Raw genomic sequence first — 21589 nt, 5'->3', positions numbered from 1 at the left:
TAGACAATAGACAATAGGTGCAGGAGTAGGCCATTCAGCCCTTCGAGCCAGCACCGCCATTCAATGCGATCATGGCTGATCACTCTCAATCAGTACCCCGTTCCTGCCTTCTCCCCATACCCCCTCACTCCGCTATCCTTAAGAGCTCTATCGAGCTCTCTCTTGAAAGCATCCAACGAACTGGCCTCCACTGCCTTCTGAGGCAGAGAATTCCACACCTTCACCACTCTCTGACTGAAAAAGTTCTTCCTCATCTCCGTTCTAAATGGCCTACCCCTTATTCTTAAACTGTGGCCCCTTGTTCTGGACTCCCCCAACATTGGGAACATGTTTCCTGCCTCTAATGTGTCCAATCCCCTAATTATCTTATACGTTTCAATAAGATCCCCCCTCATCCTTCTAAATTCCAGTGTATACAAGCCCAATCGCTCCAGCCTTTCAACATACGACAGTCCCGCCATTCCGGGAATTAACCTAGTGAACCTACGCTGCACGCCCTCCATAGCAAGAATATCCTTCCTCAAATTTGGAGACCAAAACTGCACACAGTACTCCAGGTGCGGTCTCACCAGGGCCCGGTACAACTGTAGAAGGACCTCTTTGCTCCTATACTCAATAAACAATAGACAATAGGTGCAGGAGTAGGCCATTCAGCCCTTCGAGCCAGCACCGCCATTCAATGCGATCATGGCTGATCACTCTCAATCAGTACCCCGTTCCTGCCTTCTCCCCATACTCCTCTTGTTACGAAGGCCAACATTCCATTGGCTTTCTTCACTGCCTGTTGTACCTGCATGCTTCCTTTCATTGACTGATGCACTAGGACACCCAGATCTCGTTGAACTCCCCCTCCTCCTAACTTGACACCATTCAGATAATAATCTGCCTTTCTATTCTTACTTCCAAAGTGAATAACCTCACACTTATCTACATTAAACTGCATCTGCCATGTATCCGCCCACTCACACAACCTATGCATTGCATAGAACTAATGTGAATGGGTGATTAATGGTTGGCATGGACTCGGTGGGCTGAAGAGCGTTTGCATGCAAAATGCTGATGTAACTCATTGGGTCGGACAGCATCACTGGGGAAAAATAGGTGATGTTTCAGGTCAGAATCTTTCTTCAGAAGTTCTGAAGTAGGGTTCTGACCCGAAACGTCATCGATTTTTCTCCAGAGATGCTGTTTGACCCAGTCATTAACAGCATTTAGTGTCTGTTTTCAGTATAAACCAGCATGTGCAGCTCCTTCCTGCACTGTTTTGCATGCTGTATCTCTAAACTAAGTGTAAAAGAAACAAGGCAGAAATCTTGTTCATGCGAGGAGCAGAGCATTTCCCAAGTAAATTTCTTCAAGTGTTTTGAATTCAATAGTAATTTTTTTTTAAAACAGGAGTTGTTAGAAACTTTTAAATCAAATCAGAGAAGGCTCTAATTTTTCAGGTCTGTGGGAATTTTTCATTTCAATAACACCCCAATAAAAACTTATTCTTGGCACTTGAAAGACTATCCATGTGAAATATCCAGTTTCCTTGTCCACCGGCTGCTTTTAATTCAATTACCAGCACCTGCTGCAAGTGAACACACCTGAAACGACAACTCCCAGAGGCCTCCGCGCCGCCCGCGTCTGCGCACAACCTACGAAGGGTAGCCCCCCCCGCGCCACAAGCGGTAAAAGAAAGTGTTGATTGGCGCCGGGCGCCCATCAACTGGCAGGCAAACGCGTGGTTAGTGGCGCTTCCATGGTAATCAATGCGGAGCGCGGCTGTGCTGGCGGCGGCCTGCTTCTGCATCCTCGCCGTTACCGTACATTTCGGGCTGCGGCACGTCTGCCGGCGCGGCCGCCTCTCACCGCTCCCAGGTAATGGCGGATTTAACGGCCGAGCCGCGGCGCGGCGGCGGGGACGCGCTGTGACGTCACCGCGGGCGGGCGCGACGCGCGCCGCGATCACAGTTTCAGTTCAGTTTAGTTTGTTGTCACGTGCGCCGAGGTCCAGCGAAAAGCTTTGTTGCGGGCTAACCAGTCAGCAGAAAGACCACACATGATTACAGTCGACCCATTCTCAGTTTATAGATACATGATAAGGGATAACGTTTAGTGCAAGGCCAAGGTAAAGCCAGCAAAGTCCAGTCAAGAATAGTCTGAGGGTCACCAAAGAGGTTGATAGTAGTTCAGCACTGCTCTCTGGCTGTGGTGGGATAATTCAGTTGCCTGATAACAGCTGGGAAGAAACTGTCCCTGAATCTGGTGGTGTGTGTTTACACACTTCTATACCTTTCGCCTGATGGGAGAGGGGAGAAGAAGGAGTGACCAGCGTGCGACTCGTCCTTGATCATGCTGCTGGCCTTGCCGAGGCAACGTGACGTGTAAATGTAATCTATAGAAGGGAGGTTGGTTTGTGTGATGGCCTGGTGGCCACAATTCGCTGCAATTTCTTACGGTCCTGGATGGAGCTGTCCCCAAACCAAGCTGTGAAGTATCTTGATAATAGACGCAAAATGTTGCAGTAACTCAGCGGGACAGGCAGCATCTGTGGAGAGAAGAAATGGGTGACGTTTCGGGTCGCGACCCTTCTTCAGACTGATCAAATACTTTCTTTCTATGGTGCATCTGTAGAAGTTAGTAAGAGTTGTAGGCACATGCCAAACTTTCTGAGCCTTCTAAGGAAGTCTAGGCATTGGTGTGCCTTGGTTGTTGCTTCAATATGGGTGGTTTAGAAGTGTTTGGTGATATTGACTCCGAGGCATAAAATGCTAGAGTAACAGCGGGGCCGGCAGCATCCCTGGATAGAAGGAATGGGCGATGGTCTTGATGCTTAAATGGCTTTAGATACAGGTTTAGAATTGACCCCTGTACCAAAATACATGCGTTTCCATGGTCCTGTTGCTTCAATTGCTTTAGGTTCAGGTTTATTATTGATACCTGTACTGAAGTATAGTGAAAAGCTTTGTTTTTGCATGCTATCCAAACAGATCAGAGGGCGCAGCGGTAGAGTTGCTGCCTTATAGCGCCGGAGACCCGGATTCGATCCTGACTACTGGTGCTGTCTGTATGGTGTTTGTACATTCTCCCCGTGACCATGTGGGTTTTTATAAGTTCTAGGAGCAGAATTCGGCCATTTGGCCCATCACGTCTACTTTGCCATTCAATCATGGCTGATCTATCTTTCTCTCTTAACCCCATTCTCCTGCCTTCCCCCAATATCCCCTGACACCTGTACTAATGTGGGCGGCCACGGTGGCACAGCGGTAGAGTTGCTGCCTTACTGTGCTTACAGCGCCGGAGACCCTGGTTCGATCCCGACTACAGGTGCTGTCTCCCTGTGGCCGCATGGGTTTTCTCCGAGATCTTCGGTTTCCTCCCACACTCCAAAGATGTACAGGTATGTAGGTTAGTTGGCTTGGTGTATGTGTAAATTATCCCCAGTGTGTGTAGGATAGTTTTAATGTGCGGGGATCGCTTATCGGTGCGGACTCAGTTGGCCGAAGGGCTTGTTTCCGCGCTGTATCTCTAAAGTCTAAAGATAATACCATACCTAAATGCAATCAATTCACGCTCAAGTACAATAGGAAGAAAGAAGGTGAAGATACAGAGAACAGAATATAATTCTCAGCTTTGTAGTATATTAGTTCCAGAGACAAAATGCAATTTCCTCAAAGGGAGAGAGGTGATAGTACCCTCGGATTTCAGCCACTGTTGTTAGGATGCTACATTTTCACTGGTAGGACAAGGGCTCCAAGGTCACGTGGCACACGCCAGCTCTCGGACACCTCCCCATACCTATCACTTGCACATAACACCAAGGATGAACATCAGGTCATCATTTACTCATCACCTCTGGCGATTTCCCCTTCACGGCCTGCAAGCTTATAGTTTCCCCAAACTGTACTGCCTGTTTCTATCTCCTTTCCAAAATCCACAAATAGGACTACCCTGATAGATGCATTGCTTCTGCCTGCTCCCACAGTGTGGACAACAGACCAGTATGATCTTGTGATTGGGATATTGTCAGCTCGTCACCATCATGACCTACGGAGTGCCCTACGGAAGACCTGGCTGGGGCACGTTCCACAACTCAGCCAGCGGTGAGTGCATTTCCCCAAACACAGTGTTTCTCTTCACTGCTTTTGACTTATGAAGAGTTTTTGAACTAATATCACCTTAATATCACATTAATATCACCTTAATAATAATAATGGGTGAATTAAAACATTTCTGCCATTATTCATGGAATGGCTGAAGTTACATTTTATTGGCCATCTCTAATATCCCTTGAGAACAATGTGGTGAACTGCCTTTGTAAATCACTGCAGTTCTTGAGGTGTGGGTATTTCCACAATGCTGTTAGGGAGAGAGTGCCAGGATTTTGACCGAGTGACGGTGAAGGAGCAACAATATATTTCCAAGTCAGGATGGTCTGTGGCTTGGAGGGCAACTGTCAGGTGATGGTGGCTCAATAGTTTTGCTGCCCTTGTCCTTCAAGATGGTGGAGGTTGAGAGTTTGGAAGGCGCTGTCTAAGGATGCTTGGTGAGACTCCTGTACGTATTAACACAAGAAAATTATAGCAGGAACAGGCCATTCGATCCTCACAACTGCCCCATCATTAAATATGATCATGGCTGATCTGCCTCAGGTCTCATCTCTTCTGTGCCAATTCCCCCTAATGCCCAACTGCCTGATCATTCAAATCCTATCTACTTCCTCTTTAAATGCCCCAATAATCTTGATTCCTCAGCCATGGGGTGGAGAATTCCTGAGATTCATTACTCTCTGCAACAGTGTTTAGTATTTCACAGTACAGCAGGATGGCAATTTGCCTGTGCCCATATCATGTCTTTGAAGACTTTCCAGTTAGTCCCACTTTTATTGTTTCCCATAGCCCTGCATTAGGACCTTTCAGTGTTATACCTGGTTCCTTCTGATCTGTATTCTTCTTGTGCTCAGGCAATCCATTTCGGATCCAACACAAAAAAAATATTTTCCTCAGATACTTTTGTGGATTACCATGTCCTATTAATGATCCATGTCCTTTAGTTATTGACCCTCCAGCAATTAAAATAGCATCTCCTAAGGATGGTGTAGCTGGTAGGACTGCTGCCTCACCTCGCTGAACACCCAGGTTCTATCCCAGCCCTGAATGCTGCTATGTGGGATTTGCACTTTCTTCCTGTGACCATGTGGGTTTCATCTGGTGCTCCAGTTTCTTCCCATGTCCCAAAGATGTGCAGGTTGATTGGTTAATTGGCCACTTGTAAATTACTCCTAGCGTGTAGGGGAGTGGAAGAACCCTGGGCTAGTGATGAGAATCTGGGGATTGAGAATAAAAATGGGATTAATGGAATTGGAAGCTTGATGGATGTTGCCTGAAGATCTGTATTTCTCCACGTCTATTATTTGTCCTCAGAATTGCTAGGGATTTTGAATCCCTCTGTCAATGTCCTAATCTCTGCACCAATGAGAACAATTGATACTGAGCTTTTAAAAAAAGTGACTGCAAAGCATTCCACAATTGGCAGAGAGTAGACATTTGCACTTGTAATCTCCTCATTCCTTTGTCAGCCTTGGTTGTGCAAGGATAGCTCTGGATCTGCATCTCAAGTCTTCAGTGTTAGTATTCGACATTTTCAAGGCAGGAGTGATGTGCATTGAAGCAGAGTGGAATTTCCTTTGTGGATCATTCTTGTAAGAAAGAGGCCCTTCAATCAAGAGAGTCCATGTCAGATCCTTGTTGAGCAATTTATTCCATCCCTTTCCTTGTATCTCTGATTGCCTCTCGGTTACCTACATAATTACCTTTTGGAAATCTTCATTGTCTTTGTATGTACCATCTTTACAGGTCAGTTCAGACTTTGCACTTAAAGATTTTTTTTTGTACACACGTTCCTTCTGCGACAATATTTCATCGTTTTAAATCCATGTTCCCAATTGTTCAGTCTGAAGAAGGGTCTTGACTCAAAAAGTTACCTGTCCATGTTTGCAGGAGATGCTGCCTGACCTGCAGTTATTCTAGCACTTTGAATCTTTTTTGTAAACCAGCATCTGCAGTTCCTTGTATAAGCTAAACAACACAAAAAGTCCCTGGAATCATTGCAGGATGTTTCTGCACCTCCTCAAGAACATTTGCATCCTTCCTAACATATAGGGTATATAATTGGACAAATTACTCCAGTTGTGGTTCAACCAGTGTTAAAGGTTTGACAGCATCCCTGTGCTTTTGTGCTCTTATATTTGTGAATCACATGATCCCATTGGCTTGATTATCTTCTTTGTCAGCAAGTCTGTCATTATCAATGATTCATATAGATATGCAATATAGATATTCGTATAGAACAGTCTCTGTTCCTGCACACCCTCGAGAGCAGTGTCAGTCAACTACCTTGTCCATCCTTGTTCTTTTTTTTGTCAAAATGGTCAATGTGAACTTGGTGGGCCAAAGGACCTGTTTCCATGCTCTATTTCTTTACGACTATGACAAAACGCTTTGAAGGAGAAAAGTCCATTTAAAATTTATTGATCAAAACCTTGTAAACAAATGTGTCCACTAATATTCACACCTGCCAACATGCTGAGCAGTGGAGACATCTTGTAATTTAAATGATGGCCTTTTCCTGTGGTGACAGTGTCACACAGCATGGGTCCAGCATGAAAGTTTGTCCTTCAAGTAAACAAACACTTCGGGCTTCCTCTGCAGATTAGTCCGTTTGACAAGTTCACCTCTGACACTGGGGCCCACATCATATTGGGGTAGGAAGTTCAGTCAACCTTCTGATCAATTTTAGGTTCACCACAAGTTATTCATTCGTACTGCCAATATTAGATTACAAGTCCTGATGAAATTCAAGTCCTTGACTTTTTTTTTCTGTCTCCGGCAGTGTACTCGCAAAGTTTATAATCGGTTCTTATGGCTGTGACATCCCTGACGAGGATCGAGAGGACCCCTATTCCTGTCAGCTGCTGAACTTTACTGACCCAGGTCAGGCACTCTGGATACTATTGACATCTATGTGCTCAGTCTGTTGACCAAAGAAAGATGTGCTCATGTTTGTGACTTATGAAAGCAATATAGGGGGATGTGGGAGGTGAGGAAAGAACAAGAAACTAAGAACAGAGAACGCATTCGGAAGAAGTTATGGAAGAGGATAGTGGTGGTACAAGCTGCATCAACTTCCATAATTTCTGCAGATCTTCCCTCCATTGTCTCCAACCCTGCGCAAACTGCTTCTACCTTAGATCCACACACACTGTTGTCCTGAAGGCTTCACACAAAATGCTGGAGTAACTCAGTGGGTCAGGCAGCATCTCTGGAGAAAATGGAGAGGCGACGTTACTTGGGCTCGCACCTGTCTCTATCCATAAATCGGCCTCTCAGGGGACCTCCTTGCCTGAGATCATCTGTTGCCGGCCTTAATTTGTCCCATTCTCTTTTGGTTCTAGTTTTTTTTCCCTCCCATTCTCCCTTTTACAATCAGTCTGAAGAAGGGTCCCGAACCGAACAATCACATTCATTTTCTCTAGAGATGCTCCCTGACCTGCCATACTCCACCTTTTTGTGTCTATCTTTAGTATAAACCTGTTCTGAAGGCTTATAGCTTCCACCTATGGGAACCCTTTCATTTGTGCTTCTTTGCCAGTGCTGTGGGGTTTGCTGCAATTTGCTATGAGTGAAAAGCGCAGGTCAGAGGCTGCACCTTCACCAGGTACTTTGCGTGATAAATACAGAAGTAGCTACTAGTCACTCGACTACACCAGTAAATCAGACAGACGGGCTATGGTCATGCCTCCAACTGCCTGAGCCAGTTTCCTCACGATCACCAAATCAACCTTTATCAGCAAATGGCCGATTTTACAAAATGCACATGCAATGGACAATTTCTAGGCTTAAGTATGAATTATGGATTCATAATTATGGATATAAATTTGATTCCATGCAACTATGATTAATATGCTGGTCACGGATCAATTGTACATTTGTATGAGAAGGCTGTGGTTTAAGTTTCGCTGTAGAGACTTGAGTACAATATCTGAGCTGACACCTTTCAATGGCAGAGTTACGTACTGTGCTGTTGTCTTTCAGATGAGACATTAAACTGAGAGCCTTCCTGCCCATTAAAGCAGATGAAAATAGGGGAGGTTCTCTCCAATATTTTGGTTCATATTCATCCTTCAATCAACATTACCAAAATTGGTCATTGGTTTTGTTACTGTGTGTCCCATCAGTTTAAAAAGTTATGTAATTTCACCTGAAAGGAATAATATCTTCATCAGCTCTGTAGCCCAGCACTATTTTTGAACCTCTATTATTTCTGGATGTTGTGGAAGTCACTCTCGGAAAATAATTTTCTTTCTTTCTGCAGTCATTGGACAGGAAATTGAAGCGGTCATCCTGTCTGGAAGTCCTGACTTGATGTTGCTTGGCAGCAAAGTTTCAAAGATTGATTTTCGAGTTCTCCATCCTATTGTCATTACGAGGTTGGGTGTGTTCCATGATCAGAGGGAAGCAGCTTTTAACCAGAACCTCACAGTCCGACTCTACCAGACCATGCTGGAGGCAAGTTACACATAAGCTGGCTGTGTCCCGTTTAACTCTGAGTTGTGTTTCTTACTCTATATCCTGTCCAGCACTGTGATTCTGCTTGGGTAGCCTGCAACCCAACAGCATGAACATTGAATTCAGTCATTTCAGGTCAAACCCCTCTTTCTCATCTACCCAGCTTCCCAACCCCCACCCCCCTGCACACCTTTCCTTCCATTCCCCCAGTCCCTGTCAACTTATTCCTTCCCCCTCCTCTACCCACTCAACATCCATCCCTCCTTACTCCAGGTCCACCGTTTTCTTTCATCCCTTCCCCTCCTTCCTTCTCACCATCTGTCCCTCTGCTTCTTTCTTCTCACCTATCTCTCACCAACCTAACTCTCCTTACCCGGATCCACCTATAACTTGCCAGCTCCTGCTTCACCCCTTTCCCTCACCTCTGTCAGCTTTCTCCTCTCTACTCCATCAATTTGAAGAAGGAGACACAAAAAGCTAGAGTAACTCAGCAGGTCAGACATCATCTCTGGTAAAAAGGAATAAGTGATGTTTTGGGTTGAAACCCTTCTTTAGACTCGGAGTCTGAAGAGGGGTTTCGACCCGAAACGTCACCTATTCTTTTTCTCCAGAGATGCTGCCTGACCCACTGAATTCCTCCAATTATTTGTCTTTTAGTCCAGCATCTGCACTATCTTGTGTCTCTTTCACCATGATTACCTGTGCTTCTTCCATAATTCTGCTGACTCTATCCTATATCATACCAGAATCCAACTACCAATGTTATGCGGGACATTGTGATCTCCTCAGGCAAGGGCCCACATAATATTTTCATCCTTCTTTAAAATGTTGCCATTGTTGCAATTCTCGTGACCCGTGTACATTCGGCTACTTGAGCCTAATCTCAGCAATCTTCCCGTATCCTCCTTATTTTGACTGAGTTTCATCAAACCTCTCCTCATATCTCCTATATGATTGAGATCGGAAGATCTCAATACTTTCCATGTTCGCATGAAAGGGGAATTTTTACAATGGAAAGTCTCAAAAGTTTATTGGTTTATTCATTCACATGTTCTGGTGACATAGCTGCTGTTTGTGGTTCTAATAATAAGAGGCGTTCCTCTTGGACCAGTGGAGTCCTTGTGGCAACCAGCTGATGAGTAGCACAGTCCTTATAAATTGGACAGTGAAGGTTGTGGAAAGTGGGCTGAATGAGGCAGCACTATGTAACGATGGCAGAATTCGCCATCAGGAATTCATGAGTAAACATTTTACCTAGCATATGTTTTACCAGGAGGTGATTGTTAGTGCTCGCTTCAGTCCACTCAGCTCTGGGCTTCAAGTCAACCAGATGTGGTATAAACCTGTGGAGAGGTTCCTCTTGCCAAAGGTAAGAGCAAAGGCTATGGCCTGTTTTTATTTTCTCTTTCCTTTGTATAAAGCCTGTGCTAAACATGTTGGCAAGTTCAGTTTGTAGCCCTGCAATGATTGATCTCTCCGTTTTTCAGGTTGGGTGGTGTAAAGCTCTGTTCTCTGGCTAATGGGCAACAGGTTGTGAGTAGCCTTGGATTCTCATGGAATCCCTGCTCTTTCCCCTCAGGAAAACATTTGGATACCGAACCCAGGCTCAGTCTTTCAACTATTTTGATTGTAGGCCCAGGCATCATGGGCCATGAATGGTAGTCACCCTCAACTCATTTTCTCCAGCTTCCTTCCCATCACAACTTCCATTTCCTGCCTGACCAACCAACCAGCTCCATGTTAATTTTATTTCCCCAAGCATGTAGTTCAGTCTCCATTCCACCCATAACAACAAAACTTTCCTGGCCAGACTCTCCAAAGACTAATCAAGCAAGTCAATTTAGTTTAGAGATATAGAGTGGAAACAGGCCCTTTGTCCTATTGAGTGTGCACTGACTAACAATCACCCATCACTAGTTCAATCCAACACACTTGGGACAATTTACAGATGCCAATTAACCTACAAACGCGCATGTCTTTGGAATGGGGGAGGAAACTGGAGCACCCAGAGAAAACCCACGCGGTCACAGGGCAAACATACAAACTCTGTACAGACAGAATCAAACCCGGGTCTCTGGCGCTATAAGGCAGCAACTCCACCGCTGCACATAAATTCTATAAGACAGTGAAAAGTAAAAGACTGTGCAATAAAATACAAGACATTAGTGCAAGATGCAATTAGGAATCAAGTCCATGGTAGTGCAAGATGTAGTACTGGCTGGGCTGCTTGTAGCTGTGTAAATGACGGCAGATTTAGTGTTTGTAATTTGTTGTGGTTAAATTGTGAACGTGTGGGACCAGTCCACACTGTGCAGCAGGGATGGCTCACACAATTTACATCCTCTCCTCCTTCTGCCAGGGCTTTGAAGGCACAATTGCTTGGGAGACCCAGGACTCGGACTATCTCATCACCATGAACCTCTCTGATGTTCTGCTTGACAGTGGAGGAGGCGTCCTCAGGTTTTCTGCAGTAAGTTGACCCTCGTATAATGGTAATTTGACCGTATCATGAAGATCAGAATTCACACAGGAATATATTCCCAATGGGTGAGAGGCAATCAGCCTCTGAATAGATTGATGTCAGCCATGGCAGAAAAAGCTTTAAAGTGTCCTTCAGGACAACACCAGGGAGTGTTTATTGTAGCCTTGTCAGAGGGCGGGAACTGAGTGAACACTCCATTTAAATGTACGGAAATGAGTGATTTCAATGTAACTGGAGGTTGATATTAGCGGTGTGGTTGTCTGTGGGTGTGTTTGGCCTGTGTGTGTGTGCGGTCGGCCTGTGTGGGTGTGGGTCCATGTGGATGTATGTGTGTGCGCGCTCGTGTGAGTGCGCTCTTGCGTGTGTGTGTGTTCGTGCACACGTGTGTTCGTGTGTGTTCCACGTAAGCGGGTGGATAAGTTTGTGGGCATGTTGTCTGCATGTGTGGTGTGCGGTCTGTTGCATGCAGATGTGATCCATGTGTAAGCAGACAAGTGGTCTGGGCGTAGTGTCCTTCTGCCCAGGTGGGTGTGTTATGGATAGTTTAACTCTTGTCCTTCCGTCCATCTCCCACAATGTTGAATTGTATTTGTGTTTGAACCCCAGGCCCAGCTGCAGGCTGAACAGGAAGTGATCCAGGATGGGTTTGGCCAGGACGTGGCAGCAGTGGCGGGAGGCTTCACCTACACCATCCATGGTGGGTCACTCAGAGACCAGCAGCACTCCTGCCAACGCATCGCTATGTAAACCTCTCGAAACCTTGAACATGACAGTAATGCTTCCAAAATAGTGATGCAGGTGGGAAGGAAGGTCCAGGCCCCGAGGACTCAGCTTCGTAAATGGGAGCTTAGCGTTCACCTTCTCTTCCGAGGAAAAGGCCGTTTATCACGGCAAGCAGAATATAACATCCTTTTAAAGGAGAGGTTATCCTTGGAATGCCCTTATCACACTGCAGTCATGACTACGCTGAATGCATGACATGGGTGTAAAACGTTTCAGTCGTGAGGGTTGACACCGAGAGCACAGGGGGATCCGCCGGGTCTATATCTACACATGAATATCAACCAACTTCTTTCCACTTGTCTTGCCCCACTTCCCTATTCAACACTTAACACTTCCTGTTAAGGTTCTTTTTGAACCTTCCTCCATTCCCCTGCAAGGAAGTGTACAGCAATCCCGACCAGTTGTCCTTGTTTTGTGTCTGGTGCCTTTTGCACTCCTGTGTCCCTGGTTATTGACCCATCCACCACTGGGACCTTCCTCTTGAAAATTTAAACAAATTTCTCTAGTGTCCTCTTTGACTTCAGAAGGGTATAGAAGAATGAGAGGAGATTTAATTGAAATTTGCTAAATTCTTACAGAGCTCAACAGCCTGGAGGAAGGGAGGAGGTTTCTGCTGGCTAGAGAGTCTAGAACTAGGTGTCACAATCTCAGTAAGGATGCAGGTTGTAAATGTATTTCTGTGCTCCCTGGGACAGTTCCAGTAAGTCTGTTTTACATTGTCTCTGAAGACAATGTCCTTCCTCAAATGTGATGCTCAGTATTGGACATGCTGATCCAACTGAATTAGCCATCTTTATGTCCTGCTTGGTTTAAGATAACGTATCTTTTTAATCACTTCAAGAGCGTTTAATTGTCAAATGTACTGGCAATGGGACAATTAAATTCTTACTTGAAGCAGCATTGCAGGCCTGTAAACACAATAAACATAGATGCAATATAATAAACAATAAATAATTAAATAATTAACTGCAATACTAGTGCAAAGAACCTAAAGTCTTAAGTGCAACCAAAGACAGTTCACAGAAGTTCATAGTTTAGTACAACGCGGAAACAGGCCTTTTGGCCCACTGGGTCTGCGTAGACCAGCGATTTCTGCATACTAACACTATCCTACACACACTAGGGATAATTTACAATTATACCAAGCCAATTAACCTGCAGATCTGTACGTCTTTGGAGTGTGGGAGGAAACCGGAAATCCCAGGGAAAACCCACGCAGGTCACCGGGAGAACGTACAAACTCTGTACGGATAGCATCCGAATCGAACTCGGTTCTCTGGCGCTGTGAAGCAGCAACTCCACCACTGTGCCACCATGCCTCCCTTGTTGAGGTTAGTGTTGCGGAGTGTACATGATACTGATAGTTGTTGGGAAGAAGCTATTCTTGAACCTGGTGGTCAAAGTTTTCACACTCATTTACCTTCTTCCTGATAATAGGAGTGATGTGGGTCTTTGATGGTGTCGTTATAATCACTCGTCATAGAACAAAGCCCACTACCCACCAATCTGGGCAACCTCTGCTGTACCACCAATGGCTTCCCACCTACATCACTTCCTTCCAGCACAACTTATTTGAGACTTGCCTGAGGATGTGACAAACAGGAATCTCTCCAAGCACAAACCCTGCACAACACACTGCTCTTCTTTTTCAGATGGTGCCGCACTGCTGGAAAGCCTTGCCACAAGGCCCAAGCGCTTTGAATGCCACAAAAACAAACTCAGGGAAGAGAATGCTGCCTTACAGGAAGAAAGCCAAACCTATCAGGATATTGTCTTTGTGGATGTGATAGACACCTACAGAAATGTGCCACATAAATTACTGCACTTTTATCAATGGTAAGAGATATTCATCAATGCATTCATTTGTTGTGTCAACTGTGGCTCTGTGGGAATCCAGGTCCAATCTGATTTAGAAGGTTCTGGATTCAAACTGCACTTCAGAATCAAGTCCATAGTCAACAGACAAGAGTGTTTAATTGTCATTGCTGTTTCCAATTTGGTTGCCATGTGTTCCTCAATAAGACTTCATGAAAAAGTACAATCCAATTAAGTGCTTTAGGATGACTTGAGATGGTGTACAATTCTATCGGAGTGCAGGTCATGGTAACGAGGGAGATTATGATCTGGAGTTAGAGGTAAGTGTTTTTAAATATACAACGATCTTAAGTTTGGAGGTTGAGCATTGAGTATTTCCCAATCTAACTGGCAGCTGGAGAAATTTTTAGTGACAAACTGAATTCAAACTATGCTTTTTTTTGTTACAAACAGGTCTGTGGAATCGACGAACTTCCAGTTGCTTCTAAAAACTGACGACGACTGTTATGTGGATGTTGAGGCTGTGCTGGAGAGAGCAGGAGACAGGCTGGAAGCAACGAACGTGTGGTGGGGAAAGTTAGTGTCTGTGTAATCACAAATCCTTTGCAAAATCAGTTAATCCTAAGTAGTTCAAAATGAGAGATTTGCGGGGCTCTTTAGCAGTAGGTTAGTTTAGTAGATTTAGTAGGTTAGTGCTCCTACGGAGAACGGATATGGTCTGCATGATTCTGATGATTTGGTGACTTGCTTTGCTGTTAATGCGGAACTGGCTATCAATTATGTACTGCAGTTTACATTTGTTTAACATGGTTCATTATTCCTTTTATTGGGTAACTTGTCTGTTGACCAAAGCCCAGGGGTGCAATTACTGTGCCTCTGTCGTCACCATGGCCTCACACTAATTTTATTAGTCTTACAACTGAATTTGTTCACCTGAACAGTGCATTCCATGGTCATCATGCTTCTCTAGTTCAGTTTAGCTTCAGTTTAGTTTATTGTCACGTGTACCGAGGAAGTGAAAAACTTTTGTTGCGTGCTAACTAGTTAGTGGAAAACAATATATGATTACATTCGAGCCATTCACAGTGTACAGATACATGATAAGGGAATAATGTTTAGTGCAAGATAAAGCCAGTAAAGTCTGATCAAAGATAGTCCGAGGGTCACCAATGAGGTAGATAGTAGTTCAGGACTGCTGTCTAGTTGTGGTAGGATGGTTCCGTTGCCTGATAACAGATGGGAAGAAACTGTCCCTGAATCTGGAGGTTGCGTTTTCACACCTATACTTTTTGCCCAATGGGTGAGAAGAGGGAGTGGCCAAGGTGCGATGTCCTTGATTATACTGCTAGCCTTGCCGAGACAGCATGAGGTATAAATGGAGTCAATGGAGGTTGGTTTGTGTGATGGTCTGGGCTACGTCCATAATTCGCTGCAATTTCTTGCTGTCTTTTTTTTTTTAATCAAAAATATTTATTCAAATATTAAAATAATATATACAATACAATAAAACCAAAACAGAACCCACCACCAGAATATTATACAAACAAATATACCAATTGGAACTATTATACAATTATATTACAATCCCCATCCAGGATACATCCAATCCCCCGCGGTGCCCAGTGGTCCTGGAAATCCTCCAGCGCATAGTCCCTCTCCAACACCACTCGGGCGCGGATGTAACCCCAGAAAAGGGGTAGGCAGCTGGCTCGGGCAGAGCCCTCTTCCGCCTGGCGCCGTGAGTCACGGAAGGCCAGCTTGGCCAGGCCCAGGAGCAACCCAACAAGGACATCTTCGGCCCTACCCTCTCCCCTACGCACAGGGTGTCCAAAGATGAGGATGGTGGGTGAAAAATGCAGCCAAAAAGCAAGGAGCAGCCCCTTTAGATATTGGAACAGGGGCTGCAACCTCACACACTCCATATACACGTGGTACATACTCTTCCAACCCGCAAAAGTGGCAGGCGGCTGGCAAGTCTGTGAACCGCGTGAGGAACAGGTTGCAGGGGACTCCTCGGTGCAATAGCTTCCACCCCAGGTCCCTGATGGAGAGGGGCATTCTTGCTGTCTTGGATGGAGCTGTTCCCCATCCAAGCTGTGATGCATCCCGATAAAATGCTTGCTACTGCACACTAGAAGCTGGTGAGAGTTGGAGACGTGCCAAACTTCCTAAGCCTTCTAAGGAAGTAGAAGTGTTGGTGTGCTTTATTGGTCGTTGCTTCAATATGGGTGGTCCAGGAGACGTTTAACTTGGCACCATATTTGGCACAGACATTGTTGGCTGAAGAGCCTGTTCCTGTGCTGTGCTGTTCTCTGTTCGTAAAGTAAGAAAGTTGCCTAGAACCTTTATAAAATGACAACTGCACAGTACATGTACAGCAGACTTGGCAGAATTCTGCAAAGGCCTTTGAGAAAGTGCAGAAAAAGTTTGTACGTTCTCCCCGTGACCTGCGTGGGTTTTCTCCGAGATCTTCGGTTTCCTCCCACACTCCAAAGACGTACAGGTATATAGGTTAATTGACTGGGTAAATGTAAAAAATTGTCCCTAGTGTGTGTAGGATAGTATTAATGTGCGGGGATCGCTGGGCGGCGCGGACTCGTTGGGCCGAAGGGCCTGTTTCCGCGCTGTATCTCTAAATCAAAAATCAAATATTCTTGTCTTGGTGTCAGGAAAGGAGTGGCTTCAAGTGAGAAGGTAGGTTGTTGTTAGAGCAAATATAGTTGAGATTTGATCACAATGCTCAAAACCGTGATTGGTTTAATAAATAAAAGGAAAACTGATTCAAGAACCAGAATTATTGGTAGCTAGCAGGCACACATTTAATCTGGTCGCCAAAGAAGTAGAGGTGACATAAGGAAACTTAAACAGCATTGTGATCTGAAATGCTCTCCTGAGTGAACCATGGAAACATATAATAGTAATACTTGGAGGGTAATTGTATGTCTACTTGAAAGATAAAAATTGGTGAGCTGCAAGGTCAGGGGGGGGGGGGGTGAATTAATAGGTGCGATGAGCAGAATTGGCCACCTCGTTTCCTCTCCAATCCTAGCATTCAGCAAACAGATGTTTGATCTTTTGCTCAAATTGCAAAATATGAATTTAACGATTTGTAGCATAGATAAAAAGGGTTAATTGATCCCTGGTGCTTCCAGTCAGTAGAAGGACATGGCAAAGTGGGTTTTGTTACAGGGTGAGCAAAAGACACATTGTGTTGTCTAGCAGAGGGCAGGAGTGAAAAGATGATAGAAAGGGTGGTGCAGGGCTAAAGCTGCTGATAATGGGCAAAATCTGAAAAATAAACATGTGTACAGCAGGTGTAAAAGATCATGGAATGACCAATGAATGAGTAAGAGGTACAAGAAGCTGCAGATGCTGGAATCTTGAGCAACACCCAAAGTGCTGGAGTAACTCAGCGGGTCAGGCAGCATCTGCGGAAGGAATAGGCGACGTTACAGGTCAGGACCATTCTTCAGAGGCAGAGATTCAATTCGTATACTGAATATGAAAGCTGTAATGGGCCTTGTAGAAAGATGAGGTGTGATTGCTAAAACTTGTGTTGATAATCAGCGACATCTTCCTGTTTAATGTATTTCTTTCCAAATGGATGTTATTTAACCAGCTCAGATTTTTAAGTGTAAAATATTTTACAAATATCCTATAAGTCCTGCAACGCACTGATTGTCCTGAATGGTTTCCCAGTTTCAGGCAGAATTGGGCGGTGGACGGCAGTGGGAAATGGATGGAGCTGGAATATCCGAGCCTGGTGTATCCCGACTTTGCGTGTGGCTCTGGTTATGTTGCCTCTTACAACCTGATCCAGTGGCTGGCAGATAATGCAAGGGCACTCAAAGTCTATCAGGTACTGAACACTGTCCTGTGCTGCTGTGAATGCACTTAATTTAAGAATGGCAGCATTAAAACAGATTGTCATTGGAAACTCATTTTCAATTGAAGATAGACACAAAATGCTGGAATAATTCAGCGGGACATGCAGCATCTCTGGATAGAAGGAATGGGTGATGTTTTGGATCGAGGCCTTTCTTCAAAAAGGGAAACGGGAGATATAGACAGTGATGTAGAGAGGTATAGAACAATTGAATGAAAGATATGTAAAAAAGTAACGATGCAGATGATACTAAGCTGGGGGGTAGTGTGAATTGTGAGGAAGATGCAATAAGGCTGCAGGGTGACTTGGACAGGTTGTGTGAGTGGGCGGATACATGGCAAATGCAGTTTAATGTAGATAAGTGTGAGGTTATTCACTTTGGAAGTAAGAATAGAAAGGCAGATTATTATCTGAATGGTGTCAAGTTAGGAGGAGGGGGAGTTCAACGAGATCTGGGTGTCCTAGTGCATCAGTCAATGAAAGGAAGCATGCAGGTACAGCAGGCAGTGAAGAAAGCCAATGGAATGTTGGCCTTCATAACAAGAGGAGTTGAGTATAGGAGCAAAGAGGTCCTTCTACAGTTGTACCGGGCCCTGGTGAGACCGCACCTGGAGTACTGTGTGCAGTTTTGGTCTCCAAATTTGAGGAAGGATATTCTTGCTATGGAGGGCGTGCAGCGTAGGTTCACTAGGTTAATTCCCGGAATGGCGGGACTGTCGTATGTTGAAAGGCTGGAGCGATTGGGCTTGTATACACTGGAATTTAGAAGGATGAGGGGGGATCTTATTGAAACATATAAGATAATTAGGGGATTGGACACATTAGAGGCAGGAAACATGTTCCCAATGTTGGGGGAGTCCAGAACAAGGGGCCACAGTTTAAGAATAAGGGGTAGGCCATTTAGAACGGAGATGAGGAAGAACTTTTTCAGTCAGAGAGTGGTGAAGGTGTGGAATTCTCTGCCTCAGAAGGCAGTGGAGGCCAGTTCGTTGGATGCTTTCAAGAGAGAGCTAGATAGAGCCCTTAAGGATAGCGGAGTGAGGGGGTATGGGGAGAAGGCAGGAACGGGGTACTGATTGAGAGTGATCAGCCATGATCGCATTGAATGGCGGTGCTGGCTCGAAGGGCTGAATGGCCTACTCCTGCACCTATTGTCTATTGATAAAGGAAACAGCCCATTGTTAGTTGTTTGCTAGGTGAGAACAAGAAGCTGGTGCGATTGGGGGGGGGGGGGGGGGGGTGAGGGTTGGAGAGAGAGGGAATGCAGGGGTTCAAGAGTCAAGAGTGTTTTATTGTCATATGTCCGAGATAGGCCAATGAAATTCTTACTTGCAGCAGCACAACAGAATATGTAAACATAGTACGATGTGGTTAGGGAAATCAATATTCATACCACTGGGTTGTAAGCTGCCCAAATGAAATATGAATTGCGGTTCCTCCAATTTGCATTTAGCCTCACTCTGACAATGGATGAGGCCTAGGACAGAAAGGTCAGTGTGGGAATAGGAAGGGGAATTAAAGTGTTCTCACCTAGCAAATAGCTATCAATGAATGGCCTGTTTCCTTTATCACTGTTACTTTTTGAATATCTTTCATTCATTTGTTCTATATCTCTCATTTCCCTTTCCTGACTCTTGTCTGAAGAAGGGTCTCGACCCAAAATGTCACCCATTCCTTCTCTCCAGAGATGCTGCCTGTCCCGCTGGTGTCTATCTTCGGTTCAAACCAGCATCTGCAGTTCTTTCCTCATTTTCAATTTCTTGCTGCATAAAGTGAAACCAGGAGATCGAACTCAAAATGAAGGTTAGATTTTTCATAGGTCAGGAGTATTCTCAGGCAGATGTCTCTGAGTATTGTAAAGTAGTTTCTCATTGTGTTGGGACGATATTGGTGATGGAGGGTCAAGCGATTGATGGGATTATATGTGATTTGAAAAATAATCACCAATTGTCCTCATCTGCTGGGACTGGCTGGATAGAATGCTTTATTTTTGTTTCGAATGACAATCTTCAAATTAACTTTCTGATTCTGTTTTCAAAAATTAGTTCATTCTGAGCAGCTGTGTGTGGGTGGACTGTAGTTGTGAAATAACATACTGTCTGTATTGTGGTTGCAGGGTGAAGATGTCAGCATGGGCATCTGGATGGCTGCTGTTGGACCCCAACGACATCAGGTAGATCAACTACACACACTTCCAGTGTTGACTGAACGCTTGAAATCTGTGCAAGGGGCTGGTTTTTGCAGTGCCTTTAGCTTTGCAATTTAGGAATGAATCAAAAGTACAGAAACAGTTAGGCCATTTGAATACTGTGATGACCCATAAGAATTGCCTTTTCACCCTGTCCTTCTGTTTCCCTACTTTTAGTCGACCTTTCTCTTTAGCACGTCCTGCCTAATTTCTCTAAACCGTATGAAATTATTTGAGACCATCTTAAGTGTTGTAGAAGGTTTAGAATCACACAGCATGGAAACGGGCCCTTTAGTCCATGTCCATGCCAACCATCAAGTATCTAGTTACATTAATCCCATTTCATTCTCTTCACATTCCCATTAGCTCCCCCTAGACTGTGTGCCTTTAGTGAAGGTGAATGGTAATTTTACAGTGGCCAATTAATCTATCAATCCGCATGTGTTTAGACGTTGGAGGAAACCGGACCTCCTGGGGAAAACCCAGGAGGTTGCTAGAAGAATATGCAAACTGCACAGCTTTGGAGGTCAGGGCTCAACACTGGTGCTGTGAAACAGCAGCTCTACCAGCTGCAGCACTCTGCTGTCCTTGTTTCAAAACTAGCATTGAAAACATGACTTTCGTCACTTGAAAAGCCTTTTAATTCTTGCAACTCACTTTTGGGGAGCTCTTTACTTTGAATGCATTTATCAGTGTCGATCAAGGAAGTGTACACATCACTTTTCTCTTCCTGCTTTTGCCTGAAGGACCCCCTGTGGCTGTGTGAGAAGAAGTGTCTGTCAGGTGCACTCTCGTCCCCCCAGTACTCTGCAGAAGAGCTGATGGACCTGTGGAACAATAAGGAACAATGTGGAAATCCCTGTCACTGTCAAAAGTGACGATCACTAGTGGGTTCTGAACGAGACAGGATAAACGTCGAAGACTTTGAATGCTGTTGGTTCAGAATGCGAATTCTTCTCTTTGCTGCAGTTTACTCACTCTGGCCCATCTATTATCAAAGAATGATGCATCAGAATTGTGAACTGGGTAGGTGTGGGTAGGAAAGGATTGGGGACATGTGCTGCCAGCTCCACTTGGTCCCATGGCCTTTTCTGAGCACCTGCTACCAATCTTCAGAATGGTCTATGTGCTACATGCTTACACACCTTGTTCTGGGTAATAGTGGAAGATGGTCTTGATCATTAAGCGAACAATAGAAACTTTTCTATTTTTGTATTTCTAAAAAAATAAAGTACTCTAAATCCTTTTTTTTCAGGATCTTTTCTCTGCTGTAATTTAACAGAGTTTAAAAAAAAAGGGGGACTAGAAGATGACAGCTGGAAATTAATGGTAAGAGGATTTCAGTGGAAAACATCTTAAACGGACAGGGTTGGGAATTGAACAGAAGATGGGAAATTGGGGATAAGTAGCCATGATTCTGAGTTGCAGGATCTGTCTAGAGTTCCTTGGGGAAATTAGATTTTGGGACCCCAACCTTTTATTTTATTTGTCAGAGTCTATACAACTCTTTCCATTATCTAAGTTTGTTGGTAATTGGATGGAAGCAATAAACTGTAAAAATCAAAATAGTTGCAGCTATATGTTTACAATGGGAGAGTGCTGAATAATTCACTCAGGAGTTTAGACGTGCAACTTGAGTAAACGTCCGAGCAGGTAAACTGGTGGGACGCATTCTCTGGATGGCGTGTATGGTTCTAGATGCTGTCGTGAAGGGATAATTGAGATTGGGACAGCTAACCTCCAAGAGGTCGGGTGTTAAATGAAGGGCAGCTTAGAGATAACTTTACAGAGATTTCTTAATCTCTTTAGCAAAGTAAATGTTCAATATTAACACAAACAAGCTGTGGGGAGGAAGAATTCAAGCTGTCAAGAAAGAACAAGTC

The 21589-nt window shown here is 44.6% G+C and overlaps 1 protein-coding gene across 2 annotated transcripts; it reads left to right on the top strand.

Annotated features, from left to right (window-relative positions):
* Positions 1-1670: 1670 nt before the first annotated feature.
* On the top strand, positions 1671-21582 carry b3galnt2 (beta-1,3-N-acetylgalactosaminyltransferase 2). Of its 2 annotated transcripts, none has more exons than XM_078400026.1 (13): positions 1671-1863; positions 3971-4088; positions 6877-6977; positions 8359-8552; positions 9826-9921; positions 10912-11022; positions 11641-11731; positions 13470-13653; positions 14086-14208; positions 17332-17491; positions 19635-19691; positions 20453-21035; positions 21516-21582. In XM_078400026.1, exons 1-12 carry the CDS (start codon positions 1755-1757, stop codon positions 20582-20584), a joined length of 1476 nt encoding a protein of 491 aa, XP_078256152.1. In that variant the 5' UTR covers positions 1671-1754; the 3' UTR covers positions 20585-21035; positions 21516-21582. The 2 variants fall into 2 exon arrangements, with proteins under 2 accessions (XP_078256152.1, XP_078256153.1); XM_078400027.1 differs by lacking the exon at positions 1671-1863 and adding an exon at positions 3270-3385.
* The last annotated feature ends 7 nt before the right edge of the window (positions 21583-21589 follow it).

Source organism: Rhinoraja longicauda, chromosome 5 (assembly GCF_053455715.1).
Source record: "Rhinoraja longicauda isolate Sanriku21f chromosome 5, sRhiLon1.1, whole genome shotgun sequence".
NCBI lineage: Eukaryota > Metazoa > Chordata > Chondrichthyes > Rajiformes > Arhynchobatidae > Rhinoraja > Rhinoraja longicauda.
Note: the sequence above shows the minus strand (reverse complement) of the source record. Positions and strands in the feature narration are given on the sequence as shown.